Below are 23,688 nucleotides of genomic sequence, written 5' to 3' on the forward strand. Positions count from 1 at the left end.
AGGGGGGGAGGGAAATGATCACTGATGCAGAAGCCCGCCCCCGCCCCCGCCCTTAGGGTGCAGATGCTGCTGACCTCAAAGTCGGTGTCTGACAGTCGGTTCACCCTAAAGGCGTCAGTGAGGGGACTGGAGTTGAGGATCAGTGGAAATCCTGGGGTCACAGGTGACTGTGACGCTGACAGTTTCACAGAGAACGTGTGCACCGAAGTCCCAGGTGGAGAATTCTCGGCCACGTTGCTGGTGGCAGGTAAGTGGATGAGCTGTAGTGCCTCTCCCCCTGTGGTTTTAGAAAGATACAACACAGCGTGAACACAAAACCATTTGCTGGGAACAGGGACCTCACAGCTCGGGCTGTGGCTTCCACTGTGGCTCAGCTGACTGTGGGACTTGGTCGCTCCCCAAGAATAAATGCTCTCGCCAAACGCTGGAGATGGAAGTGCAAGATCTGCAGGAGACAAGAAAGCAGCTACCACGCACCACGCAAGCTGCTTCCGTCCCGCACTTAATAAAGTGGCTGCTTTTCTTTACCTCCTTGCTTCTCATCACTTGCCTCCCAGCCCTCGGGAAGACCCAGGCAAAGAAATGTGGTGCCTCGCGGGAGATAGGCATCCACTTGAAAGACCTCGGCTGCTAATGACATCCTCTGGCTTGCAAGGGTCCGTATAGCTCACAGGAGCGTATTTTTCTCCTCCGCGTCAGTGTCTGATCCATAGGTCATCTGAGAACTGAGTGTGCATGGCTACAGAGCTCCAAAATCACAGTCAATCTCCCCACGCCCATTAGTAATCGCCAGAACTGTGATTTGTTACTATTGGATGCTATGCCATTGAGCGTCACGGCGAGGGGCCAATCAGGGCTGCGTGGTTGATTGATTCCCTCCCACTTCACAGAGGAAACCAGAGATTCCGGGAAGGCATCGGAATCGCCTCGGGCCAAATTAGAGACAGGGAATTTTACAGTTCGTAAGAAAATGTATGTCTTCTAGGGAAGGCTAGGGATCATTTTATGGTCTCCATGACACTGTGCAAGGCTTTGCCAGCTCAGAGAACAGCAGGCTGAATATTTGTCGTATTTCCACAATGCTGCTTACTGCTGTGGGCTGAGTAATATTCCCCCAAAGATTCCTGTCCCTGGCGAATCTCAGAATGCACCGTACCTGGACGTAGCGCCTTTGGAGGGGTAGTGAATGAAACTGAAAGAAATCTGATTGCATTAGCTCGGCCCTTAACCCAGGGACTGGTGTCCTTGGAAGGAAGCAGGACTCGGAGATAGGTGCCGAGGAGAGGAGGGTCTGAAATAATTCAGGCAGAGACTGGAGCCACAGCCACAGACCACAGCATGGAAAGTGAGCCCCAGAAGCTACGAGGGAGGCAGGGGACAGAGGGAGTGACCCCAGCAGCGCACTCATTTCAGGCTTCCGGTCTCCTGGACTCTGAGAGAACGGATGTCTGCTGTGTTAAGCCACCCAGCTTGGGGTAATTTTTTTTATGCCAGTCCTAGGAAATGAATAGAATGCCCTAAGTTCCAAGTAAGTGCATAACATAAAATCATCTGTTTAATTTACTCCCCAAAGCACCCCTCTAGGGTAGGAATTAATGTTGTTTTCCAGGCGAGGAAACCAATCAGAAAGACACACAGTAACTAATAAACAGCAGAGGGGCTGGCGCTGTGGCGTAGTGGGTAAAGCCGTTGGCCTGCAGTGCTGGCATCCCATATGGGCGCCAGTTCGAGGCCCAGCTGCTCCACTTCCAATCCAGCTCTCTGCTGTGGCCTGGGAAAGCAGTAGAGGATGGTCCAAGTCCTTGGGCCCCTGCACCCACGTGGGAGACCTGGAAGAAGCTCCTGGCTCCTGGCTTTGGATCGTCGCAGCTTTGGCCATTGCAGCCAAATGCGGAGTGAACCAGTGGATGGAAGACCTCTCTCTTTCTCTCTCTCTCTGCCTCTCCTTCTCTCTCTGACTTTCAAATAAATAAACAAATCTTAAAAAAAAATAAACAGCAGAGCCAAGACAGATCCAAGGCCCACCTTCCCAGCTGGATTCCCACCTTGGCCACCATCAGCCATGGGAAACACAGCACCTGGCAGAGTAGAGACAGGGGGGATGGGGGCTTCCAAACGGCCAAATCCCAAGAAGGGAACAAGCCATGGGGAGAAGCCAGGTGTGTAGGAGGATGTCTTCCTTTTCATTCGGAGGAAGGCACAGAGGAGTAAATGGAGATGTGGGGAATCTGAAATATGAGCACACTCACTAATACACACTTCTAGACATCCAAAGTCATCTTATTGCATTGAGAGACTAAAATACATAATGCAGAAATGACTGTCGCTTGCAAATGAACAAGTTTTATGGACAAGGCCCGTGCAAGTACTCAGAAAAACAGCTGAGGGTTTAGGGTGATGTGAGTACAAATAGACTTTAAAAATCTATTAAAATGGATGTCAAGATCATAACATTCTTGTGATGAAAATCAGCAGAGTAGTATGTTTAGAGTATTTAGAGACAAAAAAAAAAGCTACCCCAAATGATTTTTTCAAATGAGCAAAAGATTGATTGCTTTGGTGGGTTGGGTTTCGGAAGCCTAATTTGCTCCCATCCTCCTTCCCCTAAGTGGGAAATGTCACCAGGGCAGGCCCCGAGCTGTTCAGGGTAGAGTGTCCCCACTGGTCAGAGAGACAAGGCCAGCCGTGGGCTAAAGGAAAGGCCACATGTGTCTCATGGGACCTCCATCTCTCATTCCGGCTCTTCCCTGGCTGTCTCCCACCCTCCCCAGGGACTTGTGCTCCACCAAGTGAGGTGTAGAGATATAGCTTGGCACATTTTCCTCTGAAGCAGCTTGAGGGAAGATAAGGCCCAGCCCAAATGAACAGACAGAAGCAAGTAACCAGTTGCATGTTCCTGCACCCACCTCCCAGGCTGCTGCACGACCTGGTCCCATCCTCTCCCGATGCAACCCTGTGAGGTAGGCATTGCCACCGCCACTTCACACAACCCCTGGAGGACCTGCAAAGGAAGTGGCCAGGGTGGTCTTGGTTCACAGCGTGGCAGTCCGCACATGCCTACTGCAGTTTGTCCCTGCCACATCGCTGAGCACCTGTGGTGCGTTGTAGTTATTCCTTTACCAGGGACGCTACAGCGAGATGGCTCTGGGGGCTGGTGAGAAGTTGGACTTTCAACCAAGGTGCTGTGTCTGCATGAGGTGCCCAGGAAGAGGCTGTCTTGTGCTGGAATACGAGCTCGAGGTAGGCCAAGCCCCCCAACAGCTTCCCCCTGTGTGGGAAGGTAACCGTGGCCACCAACCCCCATGCATCTCCTGTGGAACTGGGGAGTCCAGAGAGAAGCTGTGTTCCCCAAATGCTGCCTGTTGACAGCTCCGGTCTCGCTTTGCTGGGAACCTACCCACTGATTTTATTGCATTGATCCTAACTTTGACAGGACCTGGATCTGAGACACCAATTCCATGAAAGGACCTGCTTTCCAAGGACAGCTCCATGTGGCCCCTGTATGTTTATACAGCTTTTCATGGTCCCCCTGAACCGTCAAATGTTGAATGGCAGCACGAGAGAGAATTTGGAAGACGTGGCAATTATCCAGTGCTCTTGTGCCATTTTGTAGGGAGCTGCCTGTTCCATGTAGGGCTGAGGCTAGACCACCCAGGATGTGGCCTTCCTGGAATTCCTGTACTCTTCTCCTGGTGGCCTCGCCTCCCAGGGCAAGGCCACCTATGTCAGGGCCATGCCATTGAATCCTCAAAACTTTTTAAGGCAGATATGCTGGGGATACTGATAAGAAATGTAGCCATCTGAGATGTCCGTTCAGCTTCCTCGCCATTAAAAATAATAGTGGGGCCAGCGCTGTGGCATAGTGGGCTAAGCCATTATCTGCAGCACCAGCATCCCATATAGGTGCCAGTTCGAGTCCCAGCTCTTCCACTTCCAATCCAGCTCCCTGCTATGGCCTGCAAAAGCAGTAGAAGATGGCCCAAGTCCTTGGGCCCCTGTACCTGCGTGGGAGACCCAGAAGAAGCTCCTGGCTCCTGGCTTCTGATTGGCCCAGCTCTGGCCATTGCTGCCATTTGGGGAGTAAACCAGCAGATAGAAGACCTCTCTCTCTGTCTCTTCCTCTCTCTGTCTCTGCCTCTCAAAGAAATAAATTTTTTTAAAAATTATATAATACTACAATGTCCCCAAACATTTAACCCATCTGTGGCACATCCATGAGTGATGTGCTCCAAAGGCCTGAGCTGCTGAGTGGCAGAGGGTGAGTGAGAGGCCAGGGCCAGCTCTCCCTGAGACACCGAGTGCTCTCCTCCTAGGCTGCTCTTCCAGGCTTTGTTGGGTGGCCTGAATGCTGGAGAGCAAGAAGGAGCCTTTAATAGAACTTGACTTACACATTCATCTTAATTAGGAATCAAATTAGAGCTGCTTGAAGCGTACACTTTGAAAAAGCATGCAGAAGATGCCTTCTCAGTCACCCAGCCACCCAGCCCAGCGGAACCTCTCACTGGTGGCTGAGATCTGGAGGCGTGGTGTGAACACTTGCTCTCCTTGGATCATTCCCTTTCCAGAAAGGGACTTCCGGGGCCTTCTCCTGGGAGCCTCCACAGCGTCAGTTACAGGGGAGGAAGCAGGCCACCCTGGGCTCCCAACACCACGAGCGGCGTCGTGGATCTAGGATAAAGGGGGTGGGGTACCCCCATCTTCCCCACCAGGGATGCAGCTGCCCTCACGGACTGCAACCAGCACCCGCTCAGCCCTGCTTCATTCTCTGCAGCACTTAGTCAAAAGCAGAGCTGACACACATCAGGGGTGGGAAAAGAGCAGGGCAGGCGGAATCACTGCTTGATCGTGTGACCATGGACTGGCCCCGGAACTTGCGGGGGGATTCCCTTCAACTCTGTCTCCAGGGCTGCCTGGCTCCGCTCAACCACTCAGAATGGCTGCTAAACAGGGGTCTATTAACCGAGACTCACAAGACTCAGTGGCAGTCCTGACAAATCTCCAGCTTTACTGCAGAGAAAGCAAGGAGGGTGGCAACAATGCTGAAGTAAGGACACACATCACAGCTGACGGCGGCCCCACAGCGAGAGATGGGGTGGCGGCAGGTGCAGGTTCCCATTGTCCCCTTTTCTCTCAGGGCCACCTCAGGGTGTGCTTTCTTGTATCAGGAAGCACTGACAAAGGCACAGATACTGTCGAAGTCCACTTGGGGTTGCTGTGACAGAGTGTCACAGACGGGGTCACTTCATAAACAAAGAAGTTTATGTGGCTTGTGGTTGTGGGGGTTGCAAAGTCCTACATTAAGGGCCCACACCTGGTGAAGACCTTCATGCTGAAGGCATTACAAGACTGAAGTCATGGAGCTGGCACTGTGGTATAGTGGGTAAAGCAGCCGCTGCCTGCAGTGCTGGCATCCCGTGTGGGTGCCAGTTCGTGTCCCAGATGCTCCACTTCCCATCCAGCTCTCTGCTGTGGCCTGGGAAAGCAGTAGAAGATGGCCCAAGTGCTTGGGCCCCTGCACCTGCGTGGGAGGCCTGAAAGAAGCTCCTGGCTCCTGGCTTCAGATCGGCACAGCTCTGGCCATTGCAGCCAATTGGGGAGTGAACCAGCAGATGGAACCTTTCTCTCTCCCTCTCTCTCTCTGCCTTTCCTTCTCTGTATGTGTAACTCTGACTTATAAATAAATAAATCTTTTTTTAAAAAAAAAGACTGAAGTCACCATGTGGGAAGAGATGATAGAGACAGAGAAAGAGCTGAACTCAAGTTTACGGCAAACCCGCTGTTGCAGTAATGAATCCATGCCTGCCATGATGGCATGAATCCACTGGGGAGGGCAGAGTTCTCATGATCCGATCACCTGCTGAAGCTCCCCCTCCAACACTGTTGCAATGAGCACTAAGTTTCCAACACATGAACTCCAGGCGGCAGATTCACTCCAGAACAAATACCTCCGAACGATGGCATCTCTGCTGGTTTTCTCTACCTTACTCAGGTACATCCTTGTTATGTAATCAGCCTCGATTGAAAACAGAGCCTCTGAGAGCCCCTCACCCAGACCAGGTGCCAATCGTCAAATCTTACCACTATCAACAAACAATGCTTACCAGCTGGTACAACCATTCAGAAACTCCTAGCAGCTGTGGCTGCAAAGCAACACTATTTTTTATTTTTAATTTTTAGACAGGCAGAGTGGACAGTGAGAGAGAGAGACAGAGAGAAAGGTCTTCCTTTGCTGTTGGTTCACCCTCCAATGGCCGCCGCGGCAGGCGCATCGCGCCGATCCAAAGGCAGGAGCCAGGTGCTTATCCTGGTCTCCCATGGGGTGCAGGGCCCAAGCACTTGGGCCATCCTCCACTGCACTCCCTGGCCACAGCAGAGAGCTGGCCTAGAAGAGGGGCAACCGGGACAGAATCTGGCGCCCCGACCGGGACTAGAACCCGGGGTGCCGGTGCCGCAAGGCGGAGGATTAGCCTAGTGAGCCGCGGCGCCGGCCGCAAAGCAACACTATTAATGAGCATGCTCCACGCCTTCATCAGCGTGGGGCAGGAACAGCGTGGGGCAAAGCAACCCAGGCTAAGAGTGGCCGCCCAGAACTCATGTTCACCCCACAAGTACCATAAGAAGAAAATGCACCATAGATGGTGTTGCTTCCACATATGCAAAATCTTCCTGTTTCTTCCACCTCTGTGATGTTAGACCTTCCTGAATGGGGTGCTCACCCACTGCTTTTGCAGGGAGGAAGAGCTGACAGATGCCAGGCAAGACCATAGAAGGAGCCTCAGCTGGCCACAGGAGGCAAGAAGGTGACCCTCCGGATGACTAAGTATGTGAGGCTGGGTTGTAACCCACAAGGCAAAGATGAGCCAGTCTGGGTGCACCCCCCTGGTGCTGGCCTGAGAACGGCTGGTTTGCTGCAAACCTCTTCCAGCCCCACAGAGGTCAAGAGCAGTGTATTCCAGCACATTGCAGTGACTGATGGCCGGGGTTGGGGTTGGGAGGAAGCTAGCGGATTACCTAGGCAAGTAAGAGGAAGGGTAAAGGCTAGCTCTCTGCTGTGGCCAGGGAGTGCAGTGGAGGATGGCCCAAGTCCTTGGGCCCTGCACCCCATGGAAGGCCAGGATAAGTACCTGGCTCCTGCCATCAGATCAGCGCGGTACGCCGCTGCAGCACGCTGGCTGCAGCGGCCATTGGAGGGTGAACCAACGGCAAAGGAAGACTTTTCTCTCTCTCTCTCTCTCTCTCTCTCTCACTGTCCACTCTGCCTGTCAAAAAAATAAAAAATAAAAAAAAATAATAAAAAAGAGGAAGGGTAAGCCGACAGAAACATCTGCCTTTTGCTGCTTGGAGGTCAGCTCCATGCAGGAAACTGTGACCCGATCGCGCAGAAAGCTTTGGCGACCTTCTTGGGACCCCACGTGTAGGGCTAATTGGCCAACAGTTATACTTTCTGGAAATGGACTGCATCTTCCTGTCTTTTCAAGTGATGAGAGCGTTCGTACGCAATCACACCCTAGTTTCCAAGGAGGGGAGACACTGAATCTTGGGCCCACCGATGGGCTAGGGACCATGTTGGAGAGAGAGACCTATGAAAGCCTCTCACCTGGAGCTCATGGGCAGACCCAGGTTTGCTGCCTTCTGGTGTTCACGTAGCTTTCCCAGCGACCAAGGAAACCTCTCATTAAACACCCTGGCTCTTGGCACTTCCGCGGAGTTCCCTGGCAGCTTTGCACTCCCAGGGCAGTGGAACTGGACGTACCAAGGGTCCTTAGCTGGGTCTTGCATCTTCCCAGAGTTACACAGGATCGGCAAGTGCTGATGGAGCCAGAAGACTGTGTGCTGTCAACTCTTTTTCCACCACGGCAGGTCAGAGCTTTAGTTTCTGTTCTCATGGGAGCCTCCTTTGTAAGCTGTTTGAGCAAGACACTACAGGGTCACAAAGAGGAGTGTTTACTCCCCTCATCTGAAGCGGAGGCAGAAAGGACAGGAGCTAATTTAAGTGCCAACTTTAGGCAGGCTGAAAAGCTACATTTCCCTATTCTGGAGGTTTCAGTAGATATTGGAGGGAACAAACCAGACCCAATAAGGAGTGGTAACCAACAGAAAACCTTGATTGGGTACTCCTATGTATGTGGCACTTGACAATGGTGGTCGTTTGGCCTTGTGGTCAAGACACTACCTGGGATGCCCACAAGCCACGTTGGGGTGCCTGGGTTTGACCTGACTCTAACGTCGGACTCCAGCTTCCTGCTAACGTAGACTCTGGCAGGCAACAGGTGAACTCAAGTAGTTGGGTGGATTGATTGCCTGGCTTCGGTCAATGAAGGCAATTAGGGAGTGAACCAGCAGAGGGGAGGAATCGCTCTCGCTCTCGCTCTCGCTGTGCCTCTCAAATAGAGGAGTAAAGAAATATGAACCCTGCTATTGTGAGGCTGACATTTGAGTGGAGGAGACAGGAAGACACATCAGCACTGAATGCCAGGGTCACAACTCATCTTACTTTTTGGTGAATCCTTTGTCTGTGCCAAGCACTGCACTCAGCTCTCCGTGTGCAGTTCACGCACAGAGAAGAGGTGCTCTAGGGTGTGGCAGGAAGAACATTAAGAGCTGCATATGTGACCCGCAAAGGCTCCCCAGGGCAGTGGGGCTTGAGGTAGGCCTTGGAGGAAGTAGACTAAGTGGAAGTAAGGTGCAAACTGCAGGTGTATTAGGCTACATGAGCTTGTTGTAGTGAGGTCGGCTTCCAGGACCCCAAAGATGGGTGCCGGTGTGATGTCAGAGCCAGGATGATGATCTTTTTGTTTGCAGACAAACAAAAGAAGAGAAGAGAGAAACAGTGTGCATCACGGCGGTCCTTAGAAAAGGCGGGACTTGGGGGTGGCCAATCGGCGCAGTGGTTGAGAGGCCTGTTAGGAGGCCCTCATACCGTGTAGGAGCGCCTGCATGTGGTGCTCGGCTCCAGCTGCCTGTTAATGCAGACTCTGGGAGGCAGGCAGCAGTGATGGTTCAAGTAGTGAGCTTCCTGCCACCCACAGGGGAGACCTGCATTGAGTTCCCAGCCCCCAGGCATTTAGGAAGTGAACCAGCAGGTGACAGCTTGCTCGCTCGCTCCCCCTCCCTCCCTCCTTCCCTCCCTGCTTCCAACCCTTCCTCCTCCTTCCTTATAAATTATTTTTAAATAGGATTTCACCTGTGCAAACAACATCATAAAATAGGCATACGGCTTTGGAGGGAGGGAGTACTTCTTATGTGATTTTTTTTTTTTAATAAGAAATCTCAAACACGTCTTGCAAACTTCTGTCATCTGTCTTTCAGGCATCGATGATAAAGTTCCAACTGACAGCATTCAAGCATGAAATTCGGGGTTCTTCTTAACCTCACGCTTCCCCAGGAGGCAATAAATGTCCCCTCTTAGCTCAAAGGATTTTGCCCCGAAAGCCCGTGTTTCTGGGAAAACCTCACTGTTACTTCAAGTAAGAGTCTGGACTAGGCTAAGACCTGCCTTGCAGTCCCTCCTGCCCTCTGCGGAGCCCGGGAGCCGAGACGGACTCCATATAGTTACTCTGTCAGCAGATCAAAGAGGAAAATGGAATGGTCCTTGCCATTGATCTGGGAAAAGGATTTGAGGGTAAAACATCCATCTGATGGAGAAATGAGTACTCTAATAAGACTAAAAGCTATCTGCTGAACACCTGAGGCATTTCTATCTCAGGCCAAAAGCTCAGCATCATGCTTCTTCTTCTTCTTTTTTGACAGATAGAATTAGAGAGAGAGAGAGAGAGAGAGAGAGAAAGGTCTTTCTTCCATTGGTTCACTCCCCAAATGGCCACTACAGCTGGAGCTACGCCGATCTGAAGCCAGGAGCCAGGTGCTTCTTCCTGGTCTCCCATGGGGTGCAGGGCCCAAGCACTTGGGCCATCCTCCACTGCACTCCAGGGCCACAGCAGAAAGCTGGACTGGAAGAGGAGCAACCGGGACTAGAACCCGGCGCCCATACGGGATTCCAGCGCCACAGGGGGAGGATTAGCCAAGTGAGCCACCGTGCCAGCCCTCAGCATCATGCTTAACGGGGAGGAAGAGAGGAAGGCTGTTTAACAAGAGCCTGTTTCTCCAGGCCTGGCAATGAGATGAGCGTTTGAGGACTGGAAACAGCACGAGAATGGAATGAAAAGCCACTATGGGTCTGATCTGATTTCATCATGATTTAAAAAAAAATCATCTATTATTTTTCACTTTATGTTTCTGTGTGGGAACAAACTGTTGAAATCCTTACTTAAGGTATACTAAGCTGATCTTCTGTATATTAAGATAATCGAAAATGAATCTTGATGTGAATGGAAGGGGAGAGGGAGTGGGAAAGGGGAGGGTTGTGGGTGGGAGGGACGGTATGGGGGGGAAAGCCATTGTAACCCATGAGTCGTACTTTGGAAATTTATATTCATTAAATAAAAGATTAAAAAAAAAAAAAAAAAGAAAAGCCACTATGAATAGTACGATGATTTGTTGACAGACATCTGTACATCAAGGAAGAAAATATCACATCTGCAAATGTCAAAAAAGAAAAACTTGAACCCTGCTCTTGGATTAGTGAAGTCTATACAAACAAAATACATGGTAATAATCAAAATGTGCAAGATCTACTTGAAAGAAATCTTAGAATACTCCCGAGGTAAACAGATAAGACTCAGCAAGTATCTAGAACCCCACTCGTGAATTAGGAAGACGCACCATGGTAAATAACAATCACTAACATTTACTAAGCATTTACTCCATGCCAGATACTCCTCCAAAGTATTTTGCCACGCAACTCATCAGAGATGTAAATTACCTCTGAACTAATCTGCAAATTGAACTTGATTGAATTCCATACATTATGCATATTCTACCTATTCAAAAATAAAATTTAATTGGAAAAGCTCAACTTCAATCATCCAAAATGACGAGATTAAAAGATCATCCAACCTTCCTGGAGCTTTCGCAGGAGAAAGAAGGAGCAAAAGAAGCACTTGGTTGACTCTTCAGTCCTTCTGGTCCCCCCCTCCCCACTCAAGACGAAGACACCAGTGTTCACACAGGACACCTGCTCAGCTCCAGTTGTCCCACACGGATCCAGAGAAGGGCTGGGATCTTCAGACAGACTTGACAAATGCACCAAGCTCTGCTATGAGAATTATTTCTTCAACCTTACATCTCAGAAGGACGTCCTCGGAGCCCAGTTAACACAAGAGGAAAAGTGACGTCTACACACAGCCTGGATGGTGTCTCCTTAAGTATCCCTCTCCTCCAAGGCTCCCGGGAGCTGCTACACCTCATTCATCGTTGCAGATAAACCCACAGTGGAACAAGGCCTCCCAGAGGCAAATTCCTCTTTTTAGAATATTATTACATAGTGGTAGCATGCAAATGTAGTCAACCAAGCAAGATTCCAAAGCCGAATGGAGTTCCTACCGGATATGGCCCCCAGCAGGGCCAGGAGAATGACCACTGGCTGCATGCTGGATGGCTCCTGTCTGTGTGCATCTGCCCAGCACGTCGGCCAGGACCAGGGTCCTGCCTTGCACTCAAAGGTCGGCCCAGATGCCATCCTGTTCCCCTCCTGGTCTTGTTGCCATGCAAGAACTCAAACAGAGGCTTCGGTGGTAACTAAGGGAGACTCTAAACAGCACAGGACTGTTTGTTCTTTGATCACCTGCTCTGCAATGACAGGGCACACAAAAGACAAATCAGCAAGTTCCAGGCAGCCCAGCGTCTATCTTTTTGTTTCTTAGATTCAAAACAAGTGGCTGGCGCTGTGGCATAGTGGGTTAAGCATCCGCCTGCGGTGCCAGCATCTCTTATGGGCACAGGTTCAAGTGCCAGCTGCTCTGTTTCTGATCCAACTCCCTGCCAATGGCCTGGGAAAGCAGTGGAAGATGGCCCAAGTGCTTCAGCCCCTGCACCCATGTAGGACACCTGGAAGAAGCTCCTGGCTTCAGATCAGCCCAGCTCTGGCTGTTGTAGCCATTTGGGGAGTGAACCAAAATGGTAGACTTCTCTGTCTTTCCCTCTCTGTCTGTAACTCTGCCTTTCAAATAAATAAATCTTTAAAAAAAAAGAAAAGATGGTTTTCATCGACTTGAAAGGCAGAGAGAGAGACAGAGAACCCTTCCATTCACTTTTTCATTCACAAACGCCCTGAGGCTAAGCCAGGCCAAAGCAAAGAACTGAGAACTCCATGCAGGTCTCCCGCATGGATGCCAGGGGCCCCAGAACTGAGCCATCATCTGCTGCTCCCCAGGTGCCTTAGCAGGGAGAAGGATCAGAAGCAGAGTAGCTGGAACTCCAAAACACACTCCCATAAAGCTTGCAGGCATCCTGAAAGGTGACTTTACACAGGCCCCAGAGTCGGTCTTAAAAGTCCTCTGCCACTATGTGTCTCACTAGAGAGCACCCAAAGAGAATTCAGCAAAGCCAGGTGAGAGCTGAGAGCCTGAGATGATGGGAAAAGCACAGTGCACCCACAATGGTCCCCAGCACCCTGTGTCCGGGCTCGCTGTCATTCCCAGAGCTTTGGCCACAGGTGTCCTGACCGAGACTCGAGAACTAACTGGTGCCTGTTCTCAGGAGAGAAGCCAACAGCTGGGACCAGCCCCTTCCCTGTGGTGGTGGCCCTGTCCTGGGATCCCACCCATCATCACAGAGAGAAGTACATCACACTGAGAAGTACAGTAGGGGAGCATGTTGGAGGCGGAGGATGATGCCTCTCCACGTGGGCAGGAAGAACAGGGGCGGACACACTGGAAGGAATAAGCTCTGCTGTTCTTCACACAACTGCCTGCAGGGGGCAGAAGCCCAGCAACCTTAGCTGGTGGTGGCCATGGAGTCGGGGCGGGGGCGTGAGCCGTGGGAAGAGGCCTCTGGCTCTCTCCAGCACACCTGCGCCCCCCACACACAAGCCAGCACTTGGCACCTGCCAGTCAGCGTGAGCCAGAGGAGCCACAGCAAGTGATAACATCAGCAGGGTAGAGACCCTGGTCCCGTTTCTTCTCCCTGCTCTCCATCCTTCCATCCTATGGCAAAGACAGGGGAAGCCGTTCCACGGGCAGGAGGAGCCAGCTCTGCCAGCTTCGGGGCAGGGCCATGGCAGGAAATGAGATCTAAGTCAAGTGTACGTGGATGCTTTAAACTGTCAGGGATGATGAATGACTAGTGTACCTGCTGCCTCATGCTCTAGGTTTGCTACCACCACCCTGACTTCAGGTCCTGGCCTCTGACCCGGGCTCTCCCCATAGCCTCCAATGCACCCTCTGGGGCACTGTCCACTGCTTTCCCAAGAGGACAGTCCTCACTATTCCCTTTCCTGCTTAAAATAACTAACAGCCTTTCCTTTAGGAAACAAATGGACTTTCCCTGCATGAAGCAAGGAAGAGTGGGAAGATTCACAATACTATCCTGTAAGTTTCTGGCAGAAGTAGGTAGATGACAAAAAGCAAAGTTTCACTCCGTGCCTTTAGGCAAATTACTTAACCTTTCTGAACCTCATGACCACTCCTTTATTTATTTTATTTATTTGAAAGACAGAGTTACAGAGAGAGGTAGAGCCAGAGAGAGAGAGAGAGAGAGAGAGAGAGAGAGAGAGATATCTTCCATTCTGCTGGTTCACTCCCCAAATGACCACAACAGCCAGAGCTGAACTAATCTGAAGCTAGGAGCCAGGAGCTTCTTCCAGGTCTCCCACGTGGGTGCAGGGGCCCAAGCACTTGGGCCATCTTCTACTACTTTCCCAGGCCATAACAGAAAGCTGGATCAGAAGATGAGCAGCCAGGACTCGAACCGATGCCCACATGGGATGCCGGTGCTGCAGGCTGGGGCTTTAACCCACTGTGCCACAGCACCAGGCCATGCCCACTCACTTCTATAAATCAGGGAGCACAAACCTGTCATGCAGTATTTTTGCAGGCAGTACGTGAGACAGCAGAGTGACAGAAACAGGCCATGGCTATGGCCACAACACCCTGAACCCACCCCACCTCATCTGCTCACGGAAGCCAAGCAGGGTCAGGCCTGGTTAGTACGTGGATGGAAGAAACAGGCCTGGAGTTGGGCTCCCATCATAACCTTGTTTCCTAAGAGGAGCCCGGCAGGATGGTGGCAAGGGCTGAGAGACAGGGACTCGATGCGCATTGGCTGCCTAAGAAGAGCGATAAACAACAGTTGCCAAGTTACCAATTCGCACCCCTCCGTTTTTCCTGTCATATTAGTTACTGTAAATAATCCATTTCATTATGCATAATTAAAGCTGAAGTGATGGCACAGATTAAGTTATGGCAAACGTCAGAATAATTAAGGCTTCGGATGAAAGGCACTCACATCTGTTTAATTTTCACCCCGACTCCACAGTGTGTTCCACGTGGCCCTGCTTTCTCAGGAGAGCCTGAGGCTCTGCTCCCCTGCCCTCGTGGGTTCCAGGGAGCGGGAGGGTCGTATTTTAGACTGTGATGTCGGTTTGTTCTCTCGCTTCGGCTTGCAGCCCTGAGCTGGTTGCTCCTCCTGCATGTGGGTCCGTTCCCATCTCCCTCCAAAAGCACGTGGTCCCAGCACCCAGGAGCCCTCTGGGCCAGAATAGCACAGTTGGCTGAGCCATCCTGGTTCAGCCAGGACTTCGGCGGGTGGGATGAAGGGGGCAGTTCCTGGGGCTCCCACCGGCTTCCCATTGTGTCTGGCCCAGCAGTGGCTCAGAGACTTCTCAGAGGCAGCTCCTGCACGTGGTCCAACCTCCTCACAAAGGAGTTGTGTTCTCAACATTTGCTGACTTAGGGCTCAACATCGACACACAGATGGCTGGTAGCTAACCAACTTTTACATGATCTGGAATGTTCTTGAAACAAGATGGACAAAAGGCGAGACGTGCGAGTAGCAGCCCTGGTGTGAGGGTTCAGTGGTCCTGCTCCTGCAGCCTTCCACGGGCGCTGGTGGGCTGTCCCCTTCATCCCTGTGTGGCCCTGCTGTCTGTGGTTCCCATCATGTACTGCTGCAAGGACAGGCTTCTGAAAATCCAAAGCCTAAGGACAGAACACCCAGTTCCCACCATGCCTGCAGCCCTGCCTCCCAGGGCCCCCGCAGAGCCAGGCCCACGCCCCCAGTGACACTGACCCTTGCAGGAATGGAAACAAGCCCCTCCTCTGGTCTTTCTGCTTTATGAGCCAGGGTTCTGGCATTGAAGCTGCTTCAGATGATTGTCCCTCCACGGCTCTCCCCCTCGCCTGTCTCCAGCCAGGTGAGGTCCAGCAGCCCTTATACTTCTTGGCAGTCACAATCGCTTCACACTTAGCCTTGCGCAGCAATGCCCTGCAACTGTGCAATTGCTGTGTTTACTTTATACTCCCTGTCCTGGGCCATTCTCTCCTCCCACCTCTATCCCAAACACCCACTCAGTACAAGCCCTTCGGCCAGGTTTGTTTTTTTAAACAAAGATTTTTTTATTGATTTGAAAGAGTTAGAGTGAGAGACAGAGGGAGAGGTCTTCCATCTGTTGGTTCACTCCCTAAGAGGCTGCTATGGCCAGGCCAAAGCCAGGAGCCAGGAGCTTCATCTGGGTCTCCCACAAACAGGGGACAAACACCCTGGCCTCCTTCCCAGGCCATAGCAGGGAGCTGGATTGGAAGAGGAGCAGCCAGGACAGGAACCGGCACCCACACGGGATGCCAGTATTGCAGGTGGCAGCCCCGCCCTACTGCTCTTGTGGGGAAAGCAAACGGAGAAGTCCCACAACCCTTCTCACTTCCCGAATTCAGCTCTTTCCCTGACCAGCTCTGAGCACTGTGGAAGGGTCCCTGGGAGGCCAGGACCCCCAGCAGCCACTGGCAGACACTGTCCTGGCTTCCAGGGTGGGAGAGCCCACACCCCCCACCCCAGTTCCGGGGGACAGGACCCTGAAGAACTGGAACCTGCAGAACTAGACGCCGGCAAGCCTGGGCCTGGGTTGCCTGGCTTCTCAGTCCATGCCTCCAGAGAACACCAGGTGATCCTCATTTCTTAGTAATAGCTTTATTGGAATAAAATTCACATGGCATACAGTGCACCCATTTAAAGTGCACGATCCAATGGCTTTTACTATATTCATAATGTTGTACGAGCATCACCACCGTCAATTTTAAACATTTCCATTGCCCTCTTCAAAAACCCCTTACCGCTTAGCAATCACTCCCCATTTCCTCCAGTGCCTTCTCTTAACCCCTGACAGCCATTAATCCACCTTCTGTCTCGACATTTCATGCAAATTGAATCCTGCAAGATACGGCCTTTGGTGACTGGGTTCTTTCACTTAGCATAATCTTTCAAGGTACATCCGTGTTGCAGCACGTATCAGTATTCGGTCCTTTTTTATGGCCGAATAATTGTATTCCATTTTATGGATAAATTGCATTTAATTTCTTCATTTGTCCGTTGATGGACATTTGGTTGCTTCAATGTTTTGGTGACTGTGAATGATGTTGCTATGAGCATTCATGCACAAGTGTTTGCGTGGATATGTTTTCATTTCTCCTGGGTCAATACCCAGGAGTGCAATTGCAGAGTGTGACAGATGGGCGCTCTACCTGTCACTCTTGTAGGCAAATATTGAACTTCACTCAGAAGCCAGCCCCTTCTCAAGTGCCTTGTGTTGACTTTCCCCACTGCAAGCTGGAGGCTTCGTCCTGCTTAACCCCTCTGCCACCTCCTTCAAACATCTTCACACCAGCAAATCATTTCTTCCTCCTTCCCCATGGGTGCCAATCCTTGATTCTTTCAGCAAAGATCGGCCTCCTGCTATGTCCGGGGCCTGATGTGCACATTAAGGTTATATGGCAGAAAACCAAACTGAAAAATCCCTGGCCACCGGCGCCGCGGCTCACTAGGCTAATCCTCCTCCTAGCGGCGCCGGCACACCGGGTTCTAGTCCCGGTCGGGGAGCTGGATTCTGTCCCGGTTGCCCCTCTTCCAGGCCAGCCCTCTGCTGTGGCCAGGGAGTGCAGTGGAGGATGGCCCAAGTGCTTGGGCCCTGCACCCCATGGGAGACCAGGAAAAGCACCTGGCTCCTGGCTCCTGCCATCGGATCAGCGCGGCGGCCATTGGAGGGTGAACCAACGACAAAGGAAGACCTTTCTCTCTGTCTCTCTCTCTCACTGTCCACTCTGCCTGTCAAAAAAATTAAAAAAAAAAATCCCTGGCCACACCACTTAGTGCACACCTGGTCCTTGCTCCTGGTGAAGCCTGCTGTGTGCCAGGCACCAGGACTACTAGGACGTGGTTCTCCCATCGGGAAGCACAAGTGTAGGCCAGAGACAAACAGGTGAGCCCACAATTACGGTTCAGTGGGCCAAGTACTATGTCTGAGACAAGCACGGGGACAGAATCAAGGAAACTGGATCAAATTCAGGAGCGGAGCTGTCAGAGGAAGTCTCCAGTCATGACTTGGAGAAATTTAGGATCAGGGCCATGCTAAGCAAAGGGGGTACACAGCATACAGGTATGAAGTGGCATGGTTTAGCTCGTGTGTTCCGCCAGTTGACTTGTCCCCGGGAGGCTCAATTTGGAGGGACAAAAATTTTTTTTGAACAGACATTATCAACACATGCATGCAGTACAACATTCCAAGTGGCCCAAAAAGGAAGCAGAGGAAACCAAGTCTCCCTGTCTTACTGTCTTCTGTCATGGCTCTGTGTGCCCTTATAGCGAGTCAGTGCACACACAAGCATAGACTCAACTTCATGGCCTTTGATTTAGTACAAATGGAATCCTATATTCCATGATTTGCTTTGCTTTTTTTCTCTCAATATGTCTTGGAGATGCTAATGTATCAGTGCATCACAACAGCACAGTAGATAGTACAGAATTGTACTAGATAATATCTATATCTATTGATGGGTGCTTGCTTTATTTCCAGTGTTTGTGTTACCAGTAAGGCTCAAAGAAATATCCTAGGGGCCAATGCTGTGGCGCAATGGGTTAATGCCCTGGCCTGAAGCGCTGGCACCCCATATGGGCGGCGGTTCTTGTCCCAGCTGCTCCTCTTCTGATCCAGCTCTCTGCTATGGGCTGGGAAAGCAGTAGAAGATGGCCCAAGTCCTTGGGCCCCTGCACGCACGTGAGAGACCCGGAAGAAGCTCCTGGCTCCTGGCTTTAGATCGGCGCAGCTCCGGCTGTTGTTGCAGCCATCTGGGGAGTGAACCAGCGGATGGAAGACCTCTCTGTCTTTATCTCTCTCTGTAACTCTCTTTCAAATAAATAAAATAAATCTTTTTTTTAAAGAAATATCCTAGAACATATGTTAATCTCATTCCTGTGCAAGTATATTTGTAGATTAAGTTCCTAAAAATGGTACCCCTGAAGCAAAGGCAATGTGCATTTAACTTTTCCATAGATGTTGCAAAATCTTCCTCAAGAGATTATTGCAGTCCCTGTACTGTAACTGACACTTGACAGTGTCGGAGAGAGCCCTGAACCTTTCTGTGGATCGTCTGTGCATTTCTACCACTTGCCTACTGGGTATTCTACCAGAAGTCCTAATATATCAAGGAAAGCAGTCTTTTGGCTATAATATGCATTATAAATATTTTCCCCAGTTTCCCATCTGATTTTGGGTTCTGTTGCCCTGGGGAATCCAGGCTGATACAGTCATATTCTGAGGAGAGGTACGGGGGGTTAGGACTTCACCCTATCTCCTTTGGGAGACACAATTCAACCCTTAACAGAAACCAGTCAGGGTCCAGGTGAATGGGGTGCTGCAAGGACTGGGGCGGCAGGAGGAGGGGCACGCCCATTCAAGCGACCTGCTTGCCCCGCACTCCGGGATTGCAATCATACTCAGAAGTACCATTTTGCACTCCCATACCCCACGTATGAGGGGCCCAAGTACCCCACAACCTTGGTGGGTGTGACTTGTTCATTCTCTTAACCTATAGGTTTCCTCTCTACCATTCTACCCTTTTAAAGTACTTAAAGTGGATCGTTTTGGGGCCGGTGCCATGGCGCAGTAGGTTAATCCTCCACCTGCAGTGCCGGCATCCCATATGGGCGGCGGTTCTAGTCCCAGCTGCTCCTCTTCCAATCCAGCTCTGCTATGGCCTGGGAAAGCAGTGGAGGATGGCCCAAGTCCTTGGGCCCCTGCACCCGCATGGGGGAAACCCGGAAGAAGCTCCTGGCTCCTGGCTTCGGATGGGTGAAGCTCCAGCCATTGTGGCCATTTGGGGAGTAAGGAAGACCTTTCTCTCTGTCTCTCTCTCACTGTAACTTTATCTCTCAAATGAATAAATAAAAATAGTCTTTTTAAAAAAATAAAGTGGATCATTTTTCCTACGACAGTCCTAATAGTCTGTATTTTAATAAGAATATTACCATATTATTGCTTACAATATTATTTGTGATGTTTTTATTTTCCCTGTACTTCCTGTTAATTACCCCCTCCCAAACAAACTCACCCTGCACCTGTATTCTCTCCAGCCACCAGGGCTTCTACCTCCTCCAGGGCACCAAGCGCTTCTTGGCCCAGGGCCTTTGCACATGCTGCTTCCTCTGTCTGGAATATCCTCCTCCTGCTGTCCCCATGCCTGGCTGCCTTTCAGCTGGCAGATCCTGCTTCAGAGAGAGCTTCCTTGACTGCCCATCCCCCATCATTCTCCCTGCCTCCTTCTATTCGTGGTTCTTCCACTGTGAATTTCTTTGTGGCCCATCAGACAGTGGGCTCCATGGAGCCAGGGGCTATGTCTGTTTTGCACACAACTGTGGCTCAGGATGAGCCCTGGCACCATTAATTTGTTAAAGAAATGAAAGTATCGGCAGAGGAATGTCGGTCCTGAGCTCAAACCAGCGGCAGAGACTCTGCACCCTTGACCCAGGTCGGGGACCCCAGATGGAGGACAGTACAGCGAGGACAATGAGGAAAAAACATTAGTTAAAGCCGTGTTTACATTTTTTTTTTTTAGGATTGATTTATTTTTCTAAGCAGCAGAGTTACAGAGAGAGGGAGAGACAGAGAAAGAGGTTTCCATTCACTGGTTCACTCCCCAAATGGTTGCAATGGCCTGAGCTGGGCTGATCCAAAGCCAGGAGCCCAGAGCTTCTTCCAGGTCTCCCATGTGGGTTCAGGGCCCAAGCGCTTGGGCCATCTTCTACTGCTTTCCCAGGCCATAGCAGAGAGCTGGATGTGAAGAGGAGCAGCTGGGACTCAAACTGGTGCCTCATAGGATGTGGGCACCACAGGCAGAGGCCTAACCCGCTGTGCCACAGTGCCCAGCCCACACATTGACATTTCTTGTCAAACGTAATCATTTAGCTTTTGAATCCAGGAAAGTCAGGCTCATTGTTTACAGTCTCCATCGCTTGTAAAAACGTTAAAGCCTCTGCTGCTTTAAATGATATGAATTAGCTATGAATTCCACGGATTCCATGAACATAAGTGGCTCGTTAACTGCGTTAAATTGCTTAATGTCCTGGTAACGGGCCTATGCTTCACCCAGATGTGAAAAGATTGTAACTGGGGGCCGGCGCCACGGCTCACTAGGCTAATCCTCCACCTTGCGGCACCGGCACACTGGGTTCTAGTCCCGATCAGGGCACCAGATTCTGTCCCAGTTGCTCCTCTTCCAGGCCAGCTCTCTGCTGTGGCCCAGGAGTGCAGTGGAGGATGGCCCAAGTCCTTGGGCCCTGCACCCCATGGGAGACCAGGAGAAGTACCTGGCTCCTGCCATCGGATCAGCGCAGTGCGCCTGCCACAGTGCACCGGCCGCGGTGGCCATTGGAGGGTGAACCAACGGCAAAGGAAGACCTTTCTCTCTGTCTCTCTCTCTCACTGTCCACTCTGCCTGTCAAGAAAAAAAAAAAAAAAGAAAGAAAGAAAGAAAAAAAGGAAATGATTGTAACTGGAAGGTGCCGGTTATTCTCATGTTTCCTCCCCAGAACCCAAGGTTCTGGTGGTCCAGAGCAGGTGGCCAGCGTCCCGTCCAATCACAAAGTGGCTGATGGCCAGGCAGGAAGGACGTGAGCTTTGGCGTTGGACTTGACCTTGATCTCTGCTCCCCCAGACGCTCGCTGTGTGACTCTGGGCCCCTTACTGAAACCCCCTAATCGTGCTTTGTCCTCTGAACAATGGCAACAGCAGGGCCTGTCTATTGCTGAACTGACTGCAGGGACCAAAAAGGACCACATACCTAAAGTGCCAGACGCTCAAGACGGTGGTCTCAGCCCACGCTCACTGAGCACCCCAGCGTTGCCGGGATTACAGCCAAGGGCTCCCTGGTTGTGGTGTAGGATGTTTTCCACTCTACCACAAATGGGTAAAAAGGGGACGTCCTCCCCTCGAGTTACAATGATTATCCCTGTGGCTGGTGCTGCGGTGCAGTGGGCTAAGCCACAACCTGCGACACCAGTATTTCAAAGGAGCACTGGTTTTAGTGTACGGGCTGCTCTACTTTCAATCCAGCTCCCTGCTAAAGTGCCTGGGAAAGCTGCAGATGATGGCCCAAGTGCTCAGGCCCCTGTACCCATGTGCAGGTGGAATTCCTGGCTCCTGGCTTCACTCTGGCCCAGCTACAGCTGTTGTGGCCATTTGGAGAGTGAACAAGCAGATGGAAGATGGATCTATCTCTCTCTCTCTCTCTCTCTCTCTCTTTTTCTCTCTCTCCCATCCGTCCCACCCTCTGTCTCTCACTCTCTCCATAACTCTGCCTTTCAAATAAATAAATTAAATTAATAACAACAAAATTAAAATGATTAAGCTTTACAAAAGGACTACAAAAGATGGTAACAGATGAGTCTCCCAGGCTGGGCAGGGGCTGGGCCATCCCTGCTCCGGGCAGCAGTGACCAGGGCTCTGGTTGCTTCCAGGCCATGACTGGCTGATGAGATTGGTTGGCATTCATGCCAGCAAGCATGAGAGGCAACTCTGAGAACCATTCCAAGTTTCTACGTCACCAGGCCAGAAGACAGCCCTGCTTTTATGACTCAGATCCCCTGGCGGATCGTCTCCACGGAGATCTGTATGTATACTTGGGACAAAAGCCGGAGTCACCTTGGAGTGTTTGCTATGGAACAGGTTCAGCTGCGGGCTGCTGGACCCAGCCTCTGACAATGCATGGCCTGCAAGAGAGACTGCGCCACTGGGACTCCTTGAGCTACACCTGAGACGGGTATGAGGGGGTGGGGGGAGGGGATGGAGTGTCTGAGGCAGGTAACTAGAAGGCATTTCCTCACAAGCAGAATCAAGGCAGCAATGATATAGGTACACTTGTAGATCGTAATTCAAATACTTAGCCTTTGGCAATAATGCTTGGATTGGCTTAATCAACTCCATGCACACACACACACACACACACACACGTGCTTTTCAGAGAATTTTGGGGGTAAGATGCCATACTACCCATAGATAGGACTGGGGTGTGATGCAGAACAGAGCCTGCCCATCTTCGACGTCTTCATGGGGAACTCGTCTTTCCACAGCCTCTACATGGAAGAGCCTCATTCACCTGCTCATACTACACCCAGATGACTCAACCATGGCGCTCACCCAACCAGGGAACCCCACGGTCCGGGCAAGCCTGCACCAGTTACACTTTCCTTCTTTCTTTCATCATCTCTCCAGAAACAGGGAGATGCTCAAAGGATGGAAGGTGCTTCAGTGCAATGGTTGTGTAGAATTAGGACTGGGAAGTGTGTCCGAGAGGCAAAGGGGAAAGAGAAGAGGGAGGCAGGAGGAGACAGAGGAAAGCAGACCAGAGTCCCCAGGACAGGGGCAGGGGAAGTTTGAGATCCCAACCCCACTTCCGGTCTGAATGGCACAAAGAGCCTCGTTTCGGCCTCCCTGTTGGGAGGCCACTTGTTAAGTTCCTGTACCTGGACAGTAACCCCATTAAAATTGAACTTGCTTGGGTGGGATTCTGTTCCAGGCAACCAAATAACTCCTGAGAAAATTGGACAATCGGAGAATGAGTCTCCGAGATCCCGAGGACAGGACATTTAATGAGGGTGTTGGGATGACCAAGATTTACTTCTGAGCGCTTCAGCGAGGTAGAGACAGTGATACGAATGGGGTGCTGCTTCATTTCAGCTTTGGCTCTAAGGGCACTCAGTTGCTCTCAAGGAACACTCCACTCCAGGGTGGTGAGCGGGGATCTTACCAGAAAGGCCACACCCCAGAGGCAGCCAGCTCAAGTGCTTCTTTGATGGATGTCTCCTCAAATGCCTGAGGCTTGGTTCATTAGCACAGTACCCGTCAGAAATGGATTTTCATTGTTGAGACTGGTAATTGTTCATAAGCGTGATGAATGTAAGACGCGGACTGTCCCTGGTGAGACGTCACATTCTTCATGGTCACGTGAGCAGTGTGGTGGACACACAGATGTGGGGAGTGCCATCTGCCAACACCTACAGCTGTCCCCTCCTTGGGGAGCTGCTTGGGTTACTAGGGGCCTTCTCACCTACAGCCCTTCTCCAGTGACTGAGCCAGGTGGGGAGCAGGGTGAGGGTGGGGAGCTTCCAGCCACTCCAACCCAATGCAAGACAACCCTGATGGGCAATATTCACTCCCGAGCTCGGCATTGGGTCCGTTGAGGGTTTACCAGATGTGCATTGTAATTCAGCTTTTCCCTCTGTCCAATCTGGAGTCTTTCTCTTGCCCCCACTTCCCTCCCCTTTTAAAAATTCACTGTAAATTTTATTGAACTTAAATTGGTCCAGCAA

The 23,688-nt window shown here is 51.2% G+C and overlaps 1 protein-coding gene across 11 annotated transcripts in view; it reads right to left on the reverse strand.

Moving 5' to 3' along the window:
- Positions 1-23,688, reverse strand: part of CDHR3 (cadherin related family member 3) — a 156,144-nt gene that overhangs the window by 63,425 nt on the left and 69,031 nt on the right. For 10 of the 11 annotated variants that reach the window (XM_051848849.2, XM_051848848.2, XM_051848843.2 and 7 more), the window contains one exon: positions 75-277. In XM_051848849.2, coding sequence (XP_051704809.2) covers positions 75-277 — 203 coding nt within the window. Of the gene's footprint in view, positions 1-74; positions 278-11,442; positions 11,953-23,688 lie in introns of those variants that run through there. The other variant, XM_008258338.4, reaches the window with a different exon arrangement.

Source organism: Oryctolagus cuniculus, chromosome 3 (assembly GCF_964237555.1).
Source record: "Oryctolagus cuniculus chromosome 3, mOryCun1.1, whole genome shotgun sequence".
Taxonomy (NCBI): domain Eukaryota; kingdom Metazoa; phylum Chordata; class Mammalia; order Lagomorpha; family Leporidae; genus Oryctolagus; species Oryctolagus cuniculus.